Genomic DNA, 17,958 nt, shown 5'->3' with positions numbered 1-17,958 from the left:
AACAGCTTAGGTCCAACTTCTTCCTTTCCTCGATCGTGATCTAGGAAACTAGAGTGATCTTAACTACAACTGGGTTCACGTCATTTACTTGTTTAAAACCCTTCAGTAGTTTCTTTCCCGTCTCACTTAGAATCAAATCCAAATTCCTTGCATGGTCTTCACCCTTACTGTTGAGAGTGAGTGTGGTCAGAAGATGAGGTGTCTTGACGTCTGCAGGGAGCTTGTCAGAAATGGGACTCCCGGGCCCCAACCCAAAACTGCGGAGTCCAAATCTGCATTTGACCACAGTTTCCAGGTGATTTGTGTGCTCACTAAAATTTGAGAAGCTGGCCCGACAGCCCCTGTGACTTCCCTAATCCTCCACCCACTTAAAGCTGCCCCCACCCTCATTTATCATTGATCCCTTAGCCAACTTACCACAATTGACAATGATTTTACTTGCTTGTCGTCAGTCTGTCAGTCTAGAATACAAGCACCTTGAGGACAGGAGCCATAATTAGTTTTGCTCATTATTCCACCTTTAGCATCTAAGTGAGTGCCCAGCACATAGTAGAAGCTTAAGGAATATTTGTTGAATGAATGATGAGTTTTCTGCCTTTAACCTTCTGACCCAGTGTCTCCCAACAAGGGAGCCATTGGTGAGACAGTTCTTGTGCAGATTTGTACAGAATACTGCAGGATTTAACATCCGTGGTTCCCACTCACTAAATGCCAGCAGAACCCCGAAGTCATTGTGACCCTCAAGAAAGACACTCCTACACCTTTCCAAAGCCTCCTGGGGGATGATATTACCCCTGGTTGAGACCATTGCCCTAACTAATTTCGTTTGACTATGTCCAACTGGACATACCCTGTTGTATGCTGTGGGGTCCAAGAGTTAGAAAAATCCAGGTTGGAATCCATTCACTAGCTACTGTGTGACCTTGAGCAAATCACTTAACCTTTCTGGGCCTCATCTGTGAATCAGAGAGGTGTGCTGAGGATTAAATGAACTGACTGTGCAAGCAGCACCACGCACATAATTGGCTCTCATTATGTGGCAGCTACTAGCAGGCAAATAGAGGATTCTGCTAGAATAATATAGGAACTCTGGAGAATCCCAGAATCCTAGAATCAGGATGCTGGATTGAGAAGAGATAGATGACCGATGCCTTTGGCAGGCAAGGGCCTGGTATTTTTATTCTAAACTGTGCACCTGAGGCTGAGAACTCAATCACAAGGCAGCAAGGCTGGGTGTGTGATTTAATGTCCAGTACCTGGATCGGCTTAAAGAGAGACCTCCACAAGTTTCTACTGCCACGAAGGGAGGGGGGATGCCAAGGGGTAGGGGCCGAGAAACTCTAGGCAGGCTCCTGGCAGGGGATGGAGGGTTGCCCAGGGCTGTGGCAAGAATGTGGGGCATCCTCTTAGCAGCAGGGGAAGCCTCTGGCGAGCTGTTTTTTTTTTTTTAAGGTTTTAAAATTAAGTTGCATCTAACTTGGAACGAATAGGTCATTGCATCCAAAACCCAATAAATGCAACCAAAAAATTATAGTATAATCTTGCTTTTGAATATAGACGTGAAAATTCTAAACAAAATATTAACTCATGGAATGAGCAATGTTTCAAAAGAATAGCAATACCCTGGCTGACCAGGCAATATGCCAAAGATGGCTGAAAGTCACACAATCTACCGGTATAAATGATTATCACACATTAAAGGAGACTAATAATATGTGACTACAGCAACAAATGTGAACTATCTGAATAAAGTATTTGGAGGGCATTTGTAATGAAGGAAACTATGTACTTCCATACGACAGAGAATATTTACCTGTGGTGGTTTTTTAATTAAAGTGGTGTAGTGTGAGGTTGGTCCATGGCTTGTGGTCATTACCACCAGCAGAGGAGTTGATTCTGAGGCCAACCTCTCCTCAGAGAAGAATGAACCTTGAATAGAAAACTAAAGCAGGCTTGGGATCCCTTTGGAATGTAACTTGATATTTAAAGGTTGGGGCTCCACAAAGTTAAAAGACCAGAAAACTCACTCCGTTTTATTTATTTATGTATTTTGAAAAACATTTATCAACCAGAAAAAGAATTCTGGAGATGGGTAGAGAGCACAAGACAAGAGTCTGTAGTAGGTCTGGGTCCTACCCCTTGTGTGCTAGACAGCTGTGTGGCCTTGGGTATGTTACCATACCTCTCTGAGCCTCAGTTTTCCCATCTGAAAAATGAAGACTGGATTGGGCGGTAAGCTCAATGATATAAACTTCCATGAAATAAACCATGAAATGTTATTTGGGGGAACATTCACCTGGCATGGCCCTAGCAGAATCCTGAATACCTTGTCTGGTGTACTACCTCCAAGGGGGATGATCCCGAGTAAGCAAGCCACTTAGAGATGCATATTAATTGAGTCCTGCAATGCAGATTTCTTCTTGAGTCTAAGTTAATGCAAAAAAAGAAGGAATGGAACATTTGAGAGATTAACAAATAACAAATCCATTATAATCACCAAACTAGGCTGCTGTAATACGGTCCATTTAATAAAATGTAAGAAGTCCAAGTCAAGTGCATTTGTTTCAGCCTCTGCCAGTGGCCTGATCTCACCAGAAAATTGAAGTTAAAAAGCAACAAACTTCCAGATTCAGTGATCTCAGATTAATGCTGTCTTCCTCTGCTGTTTGCTCCCACCCCCATGTCCTTTCTGTCCCTTTCTCCCCAGCACAGGCACCTGGGTCGCTTGGTGCTTTTCCGTGTGGTTGGGATGTCAGCAGACAGCCCTGGTGACTGGAGCTCTGGGAGGCGGCAGCTACCTCTCCGGTTTAGCATTACGTCATCCCTTCTAGACCCAAATTTATCTCGGCTGCACACAGACCCGCAGCTCCGAGCTGCTGCTGACTTGAGGAGAGCTTACGCATGAAGTTAGGCAAGGCTGACTCACTGGGCAGAGGGAAAGGTTTCCTGCTGTTCTTCATGTTTCTGGGCTCTGAAGGGAGGAGAAGGGGGGTCTGCAATTGTCATTTTGGGGTGGGGGATGGAAAAATGTATAACTGTTATGGCTCTCATTTAGGAGCTGAGGACTCACCCTTCCCTGTCCCCAACCTTGATTATTTGAATTCCCTTATCCTTAAAGTAATTGCAGAAAACAGTATGGTAAGCACCTCGCAGTTTTCAGGGAAGTTCTCTTAAGCCCCTTGTGTCACCAGCACAGTGACTTTGGACTTGTAGCTTCACCTCATGATCCCTTCCCCTTTATCCATCTCTTCTATCTGCAGAAAAGATGTGACACAGACCAGCCTCCTCCGTTGTTCGTGAGTCTGCAATAAATCATTTGAAAATCTGCATTGACTAAAGTGTGCAGGGAAATGATCCCTAAGAACAGTGATCTTTGCCTGTTTCCTTCAGAAAGCAGATTGTCCCCATTGGGCTATGTTTGTTATAGGCCTGAAGGACTCTGGGGGACTTTTTCCATCTTCAAATGAGACTCCCTGAGAGAGCTACTTTCGGGAGAGGACAGAACCAAAGACTATAGGTAAGATTCTAGGTTCTTTTGTCTGTAGACTTTGGAAGCCATACTTTTCCTCAGTTTCCCCATCTGCATTTGTTCATGTGAGCAAAAGAAAGGCCATGGTTGCCTCTGGGTTCCTCTAGGCTGGGACTGGTGCTGAGGGGTGGTTTGTGGGTACGAAACATCACTCTCCTGAGGTTACAGATCCAAGCTTAGTGTTGTAGGAGGCTGTTGCAGCCAATGTCCAAGCAAGAACTGCAGGAGTCACCCAAAGCAGGGAGAAGGAAGTGGCACTTTCGATTGCTGTTAGAAAAGGCTGGATATTTCTATACGTAAATCAGCCCTTAACACTGCCCATTGCCCACTATCACCTCTCCTCTTCTTCAACATGTACAGGTGGCCTTTTGGTGGCTCCCACCCTATGTTTCGTCTTCTTATCTCCTTCTTGGCTGTGGCTCTAAAAAAAGGACTGGTGAATTCATCTGGGGGTCAACTGTGAAAAGCCAGGCACGCGCACCAAACATCCTACTTTCTCTTGATACCCTGCCTGAGCTTATGATCTATGGGTTTAAACCCATCTTAAACCCGTGTGTATTTTCAGTTTGTGCTTTTTTTCTTGATTGCATATCACACGGTTTACCTTCCATTGGTTAGACTTTTGTCATAAACCTACCTTTTTTTAATTCCTGGGGTAGCTCTTAGCAATTTGGGATCTAAAGCTTAAAGGGGTTCTACAAGTGATAGAAACTAACTTTCAACCTAATAATTTCTAGCCTCAACTAATAGATGTGAGTGAATAGATACTTTCTTTTAAATGTATTCTTCCCCTACCCAACATGTCCCTTTTTGACGATGGAGGATGGTGATTACCAACACCCAATGGGAAAGCCTAGATCTTAAGCGACCTAGCCAACAGCTGAAAAAGCACAGTTCCTGTTTTAAAGGCTTTATGAAAAACATTAATTCTCCAGTGGTTTGTGAACACCTCTCATTTTGGGTCTCCCTGCATTTGATGGAACGTTTACTTGATTCTTAAATGTGGTGCCAAGTATAATATTTTAAAGAACTGGCAGAATTTTGCAGTTTTTGACCTCATTAGAAATCTCGTTCACCTTAAAAAAAAGCGGGGGTGGTATTAAAATGTAGTATGAAGCTCATGACATTTTTGAATAAGATTTTCATTTTGAGATGGTGTTTTCTGCACTAGCCTCACCAGGAGCTTCCTGTCATTTTGGATGTCCACCAGCAGGTTAAAATAATCAGGGTGGGAAAAAGTTATGGATGTTTACACGATTCCCAGCTTGTTCCTAGAGCATTCAACAGTTAGGACTCTCTTGCCCTTTCTCTCCCTAGACCAGTGGTTCTCAAACAGGGATGATTTTGTGCCCCAGAAGACATTTGGCAATGTCTGAAGACATTTTTGGTTGTCACACCTGAGGGTTGGTGGTGTGCTACTGGCATTTAGTGGGTAGTGGCCAGGGCTGCTGCTGAATATCCCACAATGCACAGCTTGCCTGTCCCTTCTGTCTCCCCTCCCCAGAAGGAATTATTTGCCCCCAAAATGTCAATAATGCTGAGGCTGAGTAACTCTGGCCTAGGCTTTGAGGACCTGTGGGGACAAAGCCCCCAAAAAACAGTTTCCAGGCTCTCGGCCTCACATAGAAAGGTGCTGGCTTGGGTAGTAAATGGCCATCAACTGCGATCAGATGGCCATCAGCTGTGGCTAGTTGGCCATCACCTGTTACCAGTTAGCCATTAGCCACTGATATAACTGCAGTGGCTGCAGTGGGCTGGTTGGTTGGTAGAGTAGTAGCAGGCGATGGATTGCAGATCATATGGCTCCTGCTTCCTGAGTCTCCAACCCAGCCGCCAGCGATAATATAGTGGTACGACTCCCCTCTCTATGGTTCCATTGGCGTTCCTTTTTGGCCTCACCATATCCTGCATTCTTGCGTGGAGAGTGGGACCAGAGTCCCTGCATGACAACAAGTGTTTCTGTGTACGCTGTTGAGCAGCACATTTTGAAGAGGGTGAAACTGAGGCACAGAAGTTACAGGAGAAAGTAGTAGGGAATAGAGGACTGGAACTTTGGATTAAAAAAATTCTCCGGCTACTGGGTACCCACCGAGAGTTGCTCAGAAAAGGGATTCCCAGGAGTAGACTCAGCACACTCAAGCCCTTCCCTCACAGAAGCAAAGCCCAGGTAACTTCTTAGTCTTTATACCCTGAAGAGAGAAGCCAGGCGGGACTACAAATCCCAGCGGCCATTGCGGAATTCGGAATAGCGCAGGCGCGCTAAAGCAGCCTGCATACTACGACTCCCGGCGTGCAGCGGGTGTGGGGGGCGGGACTACATTTCCCAGGAGGTAGAGGAAGGGGCGGGAGGGGGCGGGCCACGGCGCTGCTCCCGCCCCTCCCCCGTGCTCAGGAGGGGAGGTAAACAAACCGCGCGCGGGCTGCGGGCAGCCCTGCTGGAGCAGCGGGGGCGGCTGAGCCCTGGGGGCGGCTGACTGAAAGTCGAGCTGTGGCGGGGTTGGCCCGCCCCCTGCCCGCCGCACATGTCCCGGGGCGGTGCCAGACTGTAATAGCCTGTGGCGCCTCCTGTCGGCGGGGGAAGGGAGCGCGGAGAGGCCCCGTTTGCCACCGCGGTGCCCATGGAGCGGGTACGGATGATCAATGTGCAACGCCTGCTGGAGGCGGCCGAGTTTTTGGAGCGCCGGGACCGAGGTAACGGCTGGGCGCCGTCGCCTCCGCCTGACCCCGCGCACTCCTGCTCCGCTCGAGGAGTGCGATGCGGTGGGTGAGGGTGCGCGTGTGAGGAGGTGCGCGTGTGAGGGACGATGTGTGAGAGAAGTGAACGTGTGAGGGGAGGTGCGCGCGTGAGGAGGTGCGCGTGTGCAGGGAGGTGCGTGTGTGCGGAGGGGGGCGTGTGAGGAGCGAGGTGTGTGTGTGTGTGTGTGTGTGCGCGCGCGGAGGTGCGCGTGTGCGGAGGGGGCGCATGTGGAGCGGAGCGCGTGTCTGTGAGGGGAGGGGTGTGAGAGGCCGCACGTGCGAGGGGCGCTGTGCGCAGGGGTGCATGCATGTGAGGGGAGGCGCGTGGGGGTCTGTGCAGGGGGGTGAGGGGCAGGGGAGGGGGAGGTGGCAGAACGCGAGCGGGGGCGCGGGGGCACGTGGGCCGGGGGCACGTGGGCCGCAGGGGACGGGGGCTGGAGGGAGGGGTGCGGCGGGAGAGGCGGCGCGCGGGAGGAGGACGCGCACCTGCGCGGACGGACGGCCTCTGAGCAGCGAGGTGCGACGCCACGGCGCCCGAACGAGATGTAGAGACTGGGGTATAAAGAGCGGGAACCCCAGGAGAGAAAGTGCCCTGCGCGGGGCGACCGAGTCATTTTAAGTACGCAGAAGGGTGGGGCTTAGACAGACCCCTTGGAGGAAATTTCGAGGCCCGTGAAATCATGGAGGCGAAGGGCTCCTGTGCTCAGAAATGCGTGTGTTTGAGTCCGGGACTCTTGGACACAAGGCTTTGGCCGCGGGCCGAGTTACTCGGCTTAGAGGAAGGTCCCACACACCTTCCGGGGGGCGGTGGGGTCCGCGTGTCACGCCCTGGGATTGAGGCCCAGGTAAGGACTGGAAATGTTACCTTCCATCCGAAAGGAGTGAGACGCCTGTGACCTCTTCTTCCTGCTCCGGTTCCCACCTTTTACTGCGAGGACTCTGGCTCTGTGGCGCCCGGCCTTTGCGGAGGCTCCTCTGACCACGTGTTGTTTGCTTGCTGTCTCCTTAGAGTGTGAACATGGCTACGCCTCCACGTTCCCCTCGGCGCCGAGTCCCCGGCTGCAGCATGCAAAGCCCCCACGGAGGCTGAGCCGGGCACAGAAACACAGCACCGGGAGCAGCAGCACCAGCACTGCCAACAGGTAGCGAGTGGGGAGGTCTGGAAGGGCGGCCGGAGGGAGGGAGCACACGCGTGGGCAGAAGTGCCGGCCCTGCTGACCCCCGCTCTCCACCGTCAAGTCTGCAGTGACACGGACCAGCCAATGGGTTCCTCTACCGCTAGCCCTGGGCGTTTGGCTGAGGTCTAGGAGTCTTTCCCGACTTTGCATGGAAGGGAAGGCATAGAATCTGGAAAGGCCACCAGGGAAGTTCTTGCTGGGATTAAGTGGGGAGGTCCGTGACTGACGGCACCTGAAGTTGAGAGACTGGGCCGCATGCGTCCCTGCGTGCAGCTGCATGCTCAAGGTAATCGTGGGCCAGCTTTAAACTGGGGTAATCCCAGGACTTTTAAAGCTCGGAAATAGTTCAGGCAGGATATAAAGCAGAGTCAGGGTTTCGTTAAAGGACTAGATATATATTTTAGGTAGAATAGGAAGTTAGTGGATCTGCTCTATTTGTTGTTTAAGAATGAAGGGGGAGACCACACTGTGGGAGTTTTGCCTCTTAATTTAGTGATGAGATTGAATTAGTAAGGGAGCTTTGGACGCCAAAAGAAAAACAGGAAAGGTGCTTATTCTTCATTCAGCACAGACCTGCAACATGCTTGTCTGCATATACAAAGTCACAGTTGACATCTGTTTTTTGAAACTTCTTGGTGTCTGGCTGGCTCTTCGTTGTTTTTGTTCCAGAGGGCTGGTGAACTCTAAGGATTCATCTTAGTATAAGAAGTTTTCAAAGAGCCATCTTAAAATCAGCAGAGGCTGCCTTTTCCGTCGATAACAGGAATGAAATGAGACCTTTTTTCCTGATTCCCAAAGACTTGTCTTAGAGAATGTAAACATTCATTTTGGAGGGGCACAGCAGTCTCTGGGTAACTTAAGTTTGCTTGAAGCCTTTGTATAACTCAGGACCCGTAGTTGAGTGGTCGCCTAGGGAGGGAGCAGGAGTAAGGGCTCTTCCTACTAACTGATGCACAAAACCTGAGGCTCCCATAGATAACAGAGCTCAAAAGGTTGGCTCTTCCTACTCTGCATTTCTGACATCTCTGAAGCAAAACTAAGATTCACTCTTTTTCCTTTGACTCATCTTTAAAACTGTATGTTTCCTTTTTTGGCTTCTGCTCTTCATTAAGACTGTTCTGTATTTTTAAAACTTAACTTTTAAAATAATTAGCCATAAGACTTAACATGCCATATTTACATTTCAGGGTGGGTCTAGAGGGTTTGTTGTGGTATGGTAGGTTTGGGATGAAAATATGTACCGTGATATATAGTATTTTAAAAATATAAATTTTCTTGCTCTTCATAGTTTCTCTGTTTAAGGCATCAACAGTTAAAACCTCCTATATTCAGGAATTTATGGGTTTTATAATCCAAGTATGAATTTAAAAAACATTATTTTTTAAATTTGAAGACATAGGAAGAATACCAGATAGGAAGTCAGACCTGGGTTCTGTCATGCTACAAGTATTTTTTGAGTCTTTATCTACTAGAAATCAGGTATATGATCTTATTGCATTTTCTCTCTGTTCCTTACTGCCCTTATTTATAAAATGAGGGGATGGACTATATACCGCCCAAGGTCTTTTCTTCCCTTTGAAGTTCTACGGCACTGATTTATTGACAGTTTTAGAGATCAGTTACTATATTAGTTATTCACTGACTATACTACCCCATCATTGCAGATGTGACATTTTTACGAACAACTCAAAAATTATACAGGCATAAATAAGATGTGAATTTCTAGATTTTACCAATTATGTTACAGGTCGTTAATTAATAAGTCTTCATCATCCGTTGACTTATACTGCTCAGCTTGGAGTTTTCTTTTTTTTTTTTAAGATTTTATTGGGGAAGGGGAAAAGGACTTTATTGGGGAACAATGTGTACTTCCAGGACTTTCTTCCAAGTCAAGTTGTTGTCCTTTCAATCTTAGTTGTGGAGGGTGCCGTTCAGCTTCAAGTTGTTGTGCTTTCAGTCTTAGTTGTGGAGGGCACAGCTCAGCTCCAGGTCCAGTTGCCGTTGCTAGTTGCAGGGGCCACAGCCCACCATCCCTTGAGGGAGTCTAACCGGCAACCTTGTGGTTGAGAGGACGCGCTCCAACCAACTGAGCCATCTGGGAGCTCAGCGGCAGCTCAGCTCAAGGTGCTGTGTTCAATCTTAGTTGCAGGGGGCGCTGCCCACCATCCCTTGTGGGACTGGAGGAATCGAACTGGCAACCTTGTGGTTGAGAGGATATCCTGCTCTCCAACCACCTGAGCCACCGGGGTCGGCCCTCAGCTTGGAGTTTTGACTGATGTTTCTCTTTCATGCTAGTGTGTCTGTTAGAATTCCATTGTATGTAGGACCAAAGTGCTAATTACTGTGTTTTAGCACAGCATGTCAGAAAATTTGTAAAGCTACAAGCATGCCATGTTGTTCCTACAGTACCCAAGGGAAAATAACTATGTGTACATTGGACCATCCAAGACTAAGGAAGGTAATTTTTCTTGGGAATATGAGGAGAGAGAAATACATTTTAGAATACCGTGTTTCCTCGAAAATAAGACCTAGCTGGACAATCAGCTCTAATGTGTCTTTTGGAGCAAAAATTAATAGAAGATCTGGTCTTATTTTACTATAACATAAGACCGGGTTTTTAATATAATTCAATATGATATAATATAATGTAATACTGAGTCTTATATTTGTTTTTGCTCCAAAAGATGCATTAGAGATGATTGTCTGGCTAGGTCTTATTCTCGGGGAAACAGTATATTATCTCAAGGACCCCTAGTGTGTGGGGTTTAGGTGGAGGCCTCTAGATGAAAACTAGTATGTTAAAGTGAAACACTAGAAATGATTTCTCCTTACCATTTTTTAAAATTTCTGCTTTGTGAAGCAGGGAGCCAAGGATCAAATTCCAGTACTGAGGTACTTGGGAAATAGTGTCGTTAATCCATTTGTAGGAGGAAACTGTAGACTTCCTGTTAACTTTAAGCCTATTACTGGATTTAACAGACATTTTATTATACTGGTTACATAAAGCAGAAAGAAAACTTGTAAAAATTCTCTCTTATTAGTCTTCTGAAACAAGGAAAGGAATAGGGGTGATGAGTGTATATATCTTATTTTCTTAATTAACAAGCTGTTTATATGGAAGTTGCTGTTGTTAATATGCGTTTCTTTTTAAACTTTTGTTTAAGTGTGTTTTCCAGGACCCACCAGTCCAAGTCAAATAGTTGTTTCAATCTAGCTGTGGAGGGCACAGCTCACAGGGGCCCATGTAGGGATCGAACCGGCAACACAACCTTAGGTGTTAAGAGCACCTAAGAGCACCCGGCTCTAACCAACTGAGCTACCTGGCCGACCCCCTATTATGCATTGTGAACATTTGTATGGTGTATGTCATAAAATGACATGTTTCCCTGACACTGTAGCATCTTTAAGATACAATGTTGGTTAACTTTTTTTCCCTTAATATTTTCAGGTATAATACGATATACCTAACATGAAATGTTATAAGTTTATGTTGCAAATTTACTCATAATATAAATTCTTATTCCTCCTTTCCCTCAAGTCTTGAAATCTTATTTTCACGGAAGTACAAAGGAGAGAAAATGATGTGATGTTAACAAGTTTGTAGATTGAAAATCCCAGTAATTTTATTATTTAGGATCCTTTTAACTGACATTTGGGACCTATACTATATAATTGTTTTTTAAATAAATGTATTCTTGGTCATGCCCTACTGGCACACTTCCTAAAAATCACCCTTGCTAAAATGTTACTGCTCTTAGAGAGAACCTGGTTGCAATCGGCTATCTGGCTCATTGAGGAGCAATCAGATAAGCTCAAATTCCTAGCTTCTTTACCGTTTCATCTCACAACTGAAAAATCTTAAGATCTGTCATCTCTAAAACTCTACTAACTCTACTCTATGTGGCTTCAGTGTAACACTGATTTCCTCCTAAGCACCTTTTGATTCTGCCTCCTTTTCCATCTTCATTATTACCCTCCTAATCTAAGGTACCATCATCTCTCACCTGGACAACTGCCGTAGTCTCCTAAATGGTATTCCGGCAACCACTCTTGCCCCAGATACAATTCTGATGAGTTATATTGGTTAGCCTTCTTTCAATTTCTTCAATACACCATGTTTCCTATCTCTTTGCACATACTCTGTTTTCTTCTGGGAATCATTTCTCTTCCCCTTTTGCCAAATTATCTCTATAGTATCTAATAACACTCTTACTTCAGCTCAGTCATAACTTCTTCTGGAAAGCCTTTCCTCATCTGCCAGAGTTGATCAGGTATTCACATCCCTCATGGTACTCCTACTTTTCCTTCATAGTGTTTAGCACAGTTTGTAGAAATAGGGTTATCTGATTGTTTGATTAATTCATGTCTCATTCGTTGGACTGAAAACTCCATGAAGGCGGAATTTAACCTCTTATACTTATATCCCCAGTACCTATCATATACGTAGATGTTTCTCAAAGAATCGAAGGTTTTCAAACTCCAGGTAGACTGTTCTAAATTGGAACTGACTTTTTCTTGTGTGCTGAATACCATACTAGACTCTGGAAGGAGAAATGATGGAAAAATACGCAACTCTTGTTTGGCAAACTCTCTGAATACTTTGTAGTCTAAAGGGTGTTAATGCATTTGGACAGGAAAACAATGTGTAGTATTTGAAGAATAAAAATCTTCAAACTGCCCATTCTGTAAACGTGTATATTATAGTAGACTACAGAATGTTACAATTAATTTTAAAGAACACTCATCCTGTGTCATGAAAATAAAATACCAAAACTTGTATTGCAAAGAACCGTAAGTCTATCAAATGTTGTCAGTAAATTTTGTATGTTTCTGTGACACATACATAATAATCATATTATTTTACGATGATCTAGAAAGTAATGTGTACTAAATTATGTTTGAATTTCAAGCTGAAGAAAAATTTTTTCTGTTTAGTATTAAAGAATCTCACAGCAGCAATATTTCAGTTCCACCTGCTAAGATTGAGGACACTAAATACCATAATGTACCAAAATTATGTACCATAATTTTTTAAGTCATCATCCATCTTTTTATTCCAAACAGGGCTGCTGTTAATATCTTTGTACAGATCCTTTGTGCATTTGTCCACCTACATCCTTGGGATAAACATGAAGAATCAGGATGTTGGGTCGAAGGGTGGAATCCATCTTCAGTAATACTAACAACATCTTGCATTTAATATACTACTTGTGTATAAAGCTCTTTAACATACATTATTATCTCATTTGAATTTCAGAACAATTCTGTGAGGTAAAGTGGAATTCCCTCCCTCCCACCTGACACCCCCCCCCCTTTTTTTTGTGAAGAAATTGGGCTGGTATGCAAAGTAATTTCCACAGGTAGAACTAGGAGATGAGGCTAATCCTTGGGATTTGTTCCTCTGGGATTAACAAACAGTCCTTAGTAATAATTTACTTAAAAATTAAGACTCTGACTATAACCTGAAAATTACGTGTTAGTGCTCTCCTTTTCTGCTCTGCTAAATGTCTGAAACGTGTCATCTATACCTTCTGCTTTAATGTCTTTCCACCAGTGCTCTTTTTCACTGATATTGAAACTGCTCTCTTAAAGGTAATTAGTAAGCAAATTTATTGAACTTAAATACTATGTGCATAGAACTATTGCTATACATGCTTGTCTACCACAGAGGAGCTTATAGTATATTTGGAAAGATAATACGCATATTTTAAAATGATAAATAATACAAGTCACTTATATATTATAAACAGGGCCATTTTTATTTATGTCAGGTGACCGTACAGGGTAAATTATTTAAATTTATAGAAAAAGATTGTTGTTCTACAACAACAATAGGTTGTTGCAGAAATGCTGTAGATTCACAATATATACTTGTTCATTGATTAACTTGACCATGCATTCGAGGAGATACAGGCATTCCCTGACTTGCTGTTAGAGTGAAATTTCTTATGTTTTTATCTAAGTAACTCATTTCTTATAAGAGAACTTGGTTTGCTAGATTTGTTATTGTCACTGCATACATGTCAGGGGAAAGTGTTACAGATTTTCTTTCCTTGTCTTTGTTTATCACAGGAAATATTTTGATAGTCTTTTGAGAACACTAAACACCATTTGTGGAGGTCACATGAGGAGAGCTTTGCAGCTATTTGAAGTGGGCATTTTTAAATTACAGAGGAATACAATTTTAGTTTTCAGTCAGTCATGTATTTTTATAAAGCAATTGATTTTTCTTTATTCTTATTTTGATTAATTAGACAGGGACAAGATAGGATTCTCTTTGAGGAACTGTAAAGAACCTTTCCTTTTATCCAATAAAAGAAAGTAGAGATTAAAATGTAGTAAGTTTGCCTTGAAATTAGATGTGAATTTTCAGGTTTTTAGTTTTGATCACCATAGCCCTGTGTGATAGTATATATCTTCTATATGAATAACAACAAAAGTGATCTTCAGTTTCCACAAAAACTCTGGGCAGTATTTTGTGATCAATATGGAGTCTCTTAGGATTTTTTTCGGTAGCCTTTGTTGATAATAGTCAATGCACATAAGTTACAATTTAAAATTTGGACTTCTAGGCCTGGCTCTAAAACTGTTTGGTGTACTTAATGTTATAACCTTAATGTTATCCAGTTGTCTTTTGGAAGGCAGGTTATATTCTGGAAATAGCACTATATGTAAAAAAGTATTTGAATCTCATTTTTCTATAGAATCATTGTTAATTAGGGGCTACCAAAAGCTCAAAGTCTAATATTTTTATGGAATTTATCATAAGTACTATATTTAATCCTGTTTACAAAAACAAATTGATATATCTATATAAAGTTGAAAAAATTTAAAGTATATAAATTAAGTAGAATCACATGGTGATTAGCAATGTAAGAATATAGTATGATAGTGTGCGGTATATAGTTGTAATTTTCTTAGTAAGTCCCGCCTCATTTATTAGTGTGTTTTTTTTTGTGTGCAAAAAGTGGATAATGGAATGTGAGCTACATGAGAGCAGAGACTTTGTAATATTAGAGTATTTATTCAATCAGTGTCGACACTCAATAAGTACTTACTAATTGAATGAATAGCTGAATACCTTGGGCCCAATCATGTAGACCTGAAGGTATTTTTTAATGAAATGTTGACATATTTTGAGAAGACTTTTAGAGAAACTTAGGCTTAATTAATTGCTTTGTATGAAATTGATCTTACTTCAGTTTATTTGTAGCAGGTTCACGCATTGGAGACAAAGTTATGTTTGTTTTTAACATTTGAAGTGGAGGCACATATTATCAGAAATAGCTGAGTAATGTTTTTCTTTTTCTTTTTTAAACAAACATTTAAGTATCAGCAGAAATTTAGTATTTATTAAGTACCAGTATGTGCCTCATATGGTTGGCCATTTTCATAAGTATGGAAAATAACTTGGGCGTTAACAGCACAGTGTAACAAGCTGACGCACTGTTCTTTAAGATGAAGTTCTCATCGTATCCCACTTGTCCACAGGAAGGTTTGAACGTGAATGGTCATAGCATTATTCATAATCACCAAAAGCTGGGAACAATTGAAATGTTCATCAGCTGGTGAATGGATAAACAAAAGGTAGCATATTTATACAATGGAATACAATACCCAGCAATAAAAAGAAACAGATTACTCATGCAAATAACAAAATGGATGAACCACAAAAACATTATATAGAAGAAGACAGATACATAAGAGTACTTGTTAAATGATTCCATTATATGAAATTTACAAAAAAGGCAAGACTGTAGAGATGGAAAACAGATCAGTGGTGGGCTAGTGGTGGGAGTGGAGATGGACATCAGGGAACTTTTGGGGTGATACAAGTGTTCTAAAACTGGATCGTGGGAAAGGTTTACACAACTGTCTAAATTTACTGAAGCTCATTGAACTCTACACTTAAAATGGGTGAATTTTATAATATATAAATTATACCTTAATAAAACTTCAAAAAAATTGTTGTTATTGGTTGCGGTAAGATAATGAAGAGTCTTGAATATATGACAAATGCTAAAAAGAACTAAAGGTGGAATGAATGAATATTAAGCAGTGATTCCTTTAACACTTGACATAAACTATTAAGTGGGGAGTGTAGCCAGTTGGAAGAAAGCATATCCATGTTCCTGAAGCTCCCAGAGGAAGAAAATTCAGGTATCCTCCCTGACCCTTTGAGAATCACTTTTCCATGTGATGTACTTCCCTTAGAAATAACATTCTTTGAAATAGATGTGTAACATCTGTGTTTGCTTCTAGTATTTTAGGGAGGAACAGAGTATATTAATAATAAAAATTAGGATCAACTTCAAAAAATGGGCTTTATATTCATGAGTAATGCTGTTAATTATGGTACAACTCATTTTTCCCCCAGCAAGTACCTGCTGAATGTTTATTTCATGCCTCTTTCCTAAAATATTGAATTCCAATTTGGAAGTCAAGTGATTTAGGAAATCACTGATATTTTCTCCATTTTAAAAGGTTTTTAGAATGTGGCTCTGTAATAGAATTTATCAACTGATGAAGTGGTTTAGATGATTAGTGGTTTATCTTTTTAAAATTCCTGTTTTAATCTTTGAGAATATGCTTAAGAGCAATAATTGCAAACTTCAAAATTCTCTGTAGTTTCTAATATTGTTCTCTCACCTAAGAAGTGCTTGTTTCACAAATAATGTGTAATTTTAGTATGTAGTGGATGCTTCTTAATTTCTGGCACTACTAAGATTAGAAAGTGAGCTAGGTATATTTATCTTAAATTGATTCTTAACATTTAAAATTATGTATGTAATATATGTAGTAATATAAAGTAATATATAAAATAATAGGTTATTAAACTGTATATATAGTTTTAAAAGACAATTAATACTAAATGGTTTATAAAGAAAACTAACATTCCCCTGTCCCATCTCTCCCCATTCAATTTCTGCTTCCTGAAGACTACCACTTGTAATAATTTAACAATTTCTTCTGTTTGCTTTTATATTTATAAATAGGAAGCTTATCTTATCTTGCTGGTATCTGTTGACTTATGGAAGATGAAGATTTGACTGTCTATACTTTTGACTAATAGCAGATTAATCACATGCCAGAAATGAAAAAAAAATTTTAAGTAAATGGAAGTACAGATTTCCCCCAAAGTTATATACTTTCTAGTAATTTATAGTATTAGTCTCCTATGATAAACATTTGATATTTTACTCTTATTCCTGAGCACTTTGTGGTAGATTAGATTACTGCCTCAATTTTAGGATGAGGTTTATTATTTTTTTAAAATAAGCTTTATTGTGATATAATTTCCATTCAGTAAAATTACCCAATTTTTATCATGCAATTCAGTGACTTGACATAGGCGTATGTATACAGTCAGGTAACCCGCAACACAATCATGATATAAAATATTTCATCACCTTAAAACATTACCTCATGATAGTGCCAGGTGAGTGCTAGACTAGTCAGGGGGATCATTTCATAAATTATATAAATGTTTAACCACTTTGCTATACACCTGAAACTAATATAAAATAATACTGAATTTCAACTGTAATTGAAAGTTTTTTAAAAGGGGGGGAATGTGAAGGAGGTAAGAGGTTCAGATTTCCTGTTATAAATAAGTCATGGGGATGTAATATACAGCATAGGAAATAGTCAGTGATACTGTAATAATGTATGGTGTCTGGTGGTTACTAGACTTATGGTGATCACTTCTCTTACGGTACATAATTGTTGAATAACTGGTGTACATCTGAAACTAATATATTTATGTTAGCTATATTTTAATAAAAATCTTTTAAACAGAAAATAATTTTAAAAAATTTTACTTCATGTCTCTTTATAGTTTCCTATCTCTACGTCTTGTCCCTGGCAACTTCTGATCTGTTTTATGTCACTACAGTTTTGCCATTTCTAGAATTTCATATAAATGGAATCATATACCATATATACTCTCTTGTGCCTGACTTCTTTCAGGTATGTTTTTTGAGATTCATTCATGTTCTGCATATCAACAGTTTAGTCCTTTATATTTCTGAGTAATAGTCCAATAATAGTATGGATCTACCACAATTTGTTTATCCACTCACCAGTTGGAAGATATTTAGGTTGAGTGTAACTTTTACTAGTATCAGTAAAGATGCCGTATACTTTCACGAACAGGTCATTTTGTAGATATATATTTTCATTTTTCTTAGATAAATACTTAGGAGTGGAACTGCCAGTAAGTGTATACTTACTAGTAAGTACTTAATATACTTATATATTATATACTTATATATACTAAGTACTTAATATACTTAATAATAAGTGTATATTAACTTTATAAAGAAATTTCCAAGCTGTTCTCCCAGCTGTACCATTTTACATTCTGATAAGTAATGTAGGAGACTTCCAGTAGCTCCACATCTTGGATGGCACTTGGTATCGTCAGTCTTTTAAATTTTAGCCTTTCTAGTGGTGGGTGTGTCTTAATATCTCACCGTGTTTTAATTTGCATTTTCTTTATGACTACTGATCTGG

General features: G+C 41.3%; 1 protein-coding gene across 4 annotated transcripts in view; it reads left to right on the top strand.

The window, feature by feature from the left end:
* MXI1 (MAX interactor 1, dimerization protein) overlaps nucleotides 1-17,958 on the top strand; it is a 72,171-nt gene that overhangs the window by 10,361 nt on the left and 43,852 nt on the right. For 2 of the 4 annotated variants that reach the window (XM_081074483.1, XM_081074480.1), the window contains one exon: nucleotides 7,275-7,407. In XM_081074483.1, coding sequence (XP_080930609.1) covers nucleotides 7,275-7,407 — 133 coding nt within the window. Of the gene's footprint in view, nucleotides 1-5,913; nucleotides 6,290-7,274; nucleotides 7,408-17,958 lie in introns of those variants that run through there. The other 2 variants (XM_081074482.1, XM_081074481.1) reach the window with 2 other exon arrangements.

This window comes from Rhinolophus hipposideros (genome assembly GCF_964194185.1).
Source record: "Rhinolophus hipposideros genome assembly, chromosome: 15".
In the NCBI taxonomy this organism is placed as follows: domain Eukaryota; kingdom Metazoa; phylum Chordata; class Mammalia; order Chiroptera; family Rhinolophidae; genus Rhinolophus; species Rhinolophus hipposideros.
This window is presented reverse-complemented; position numbering and strand designations above follow the sequence as displayed.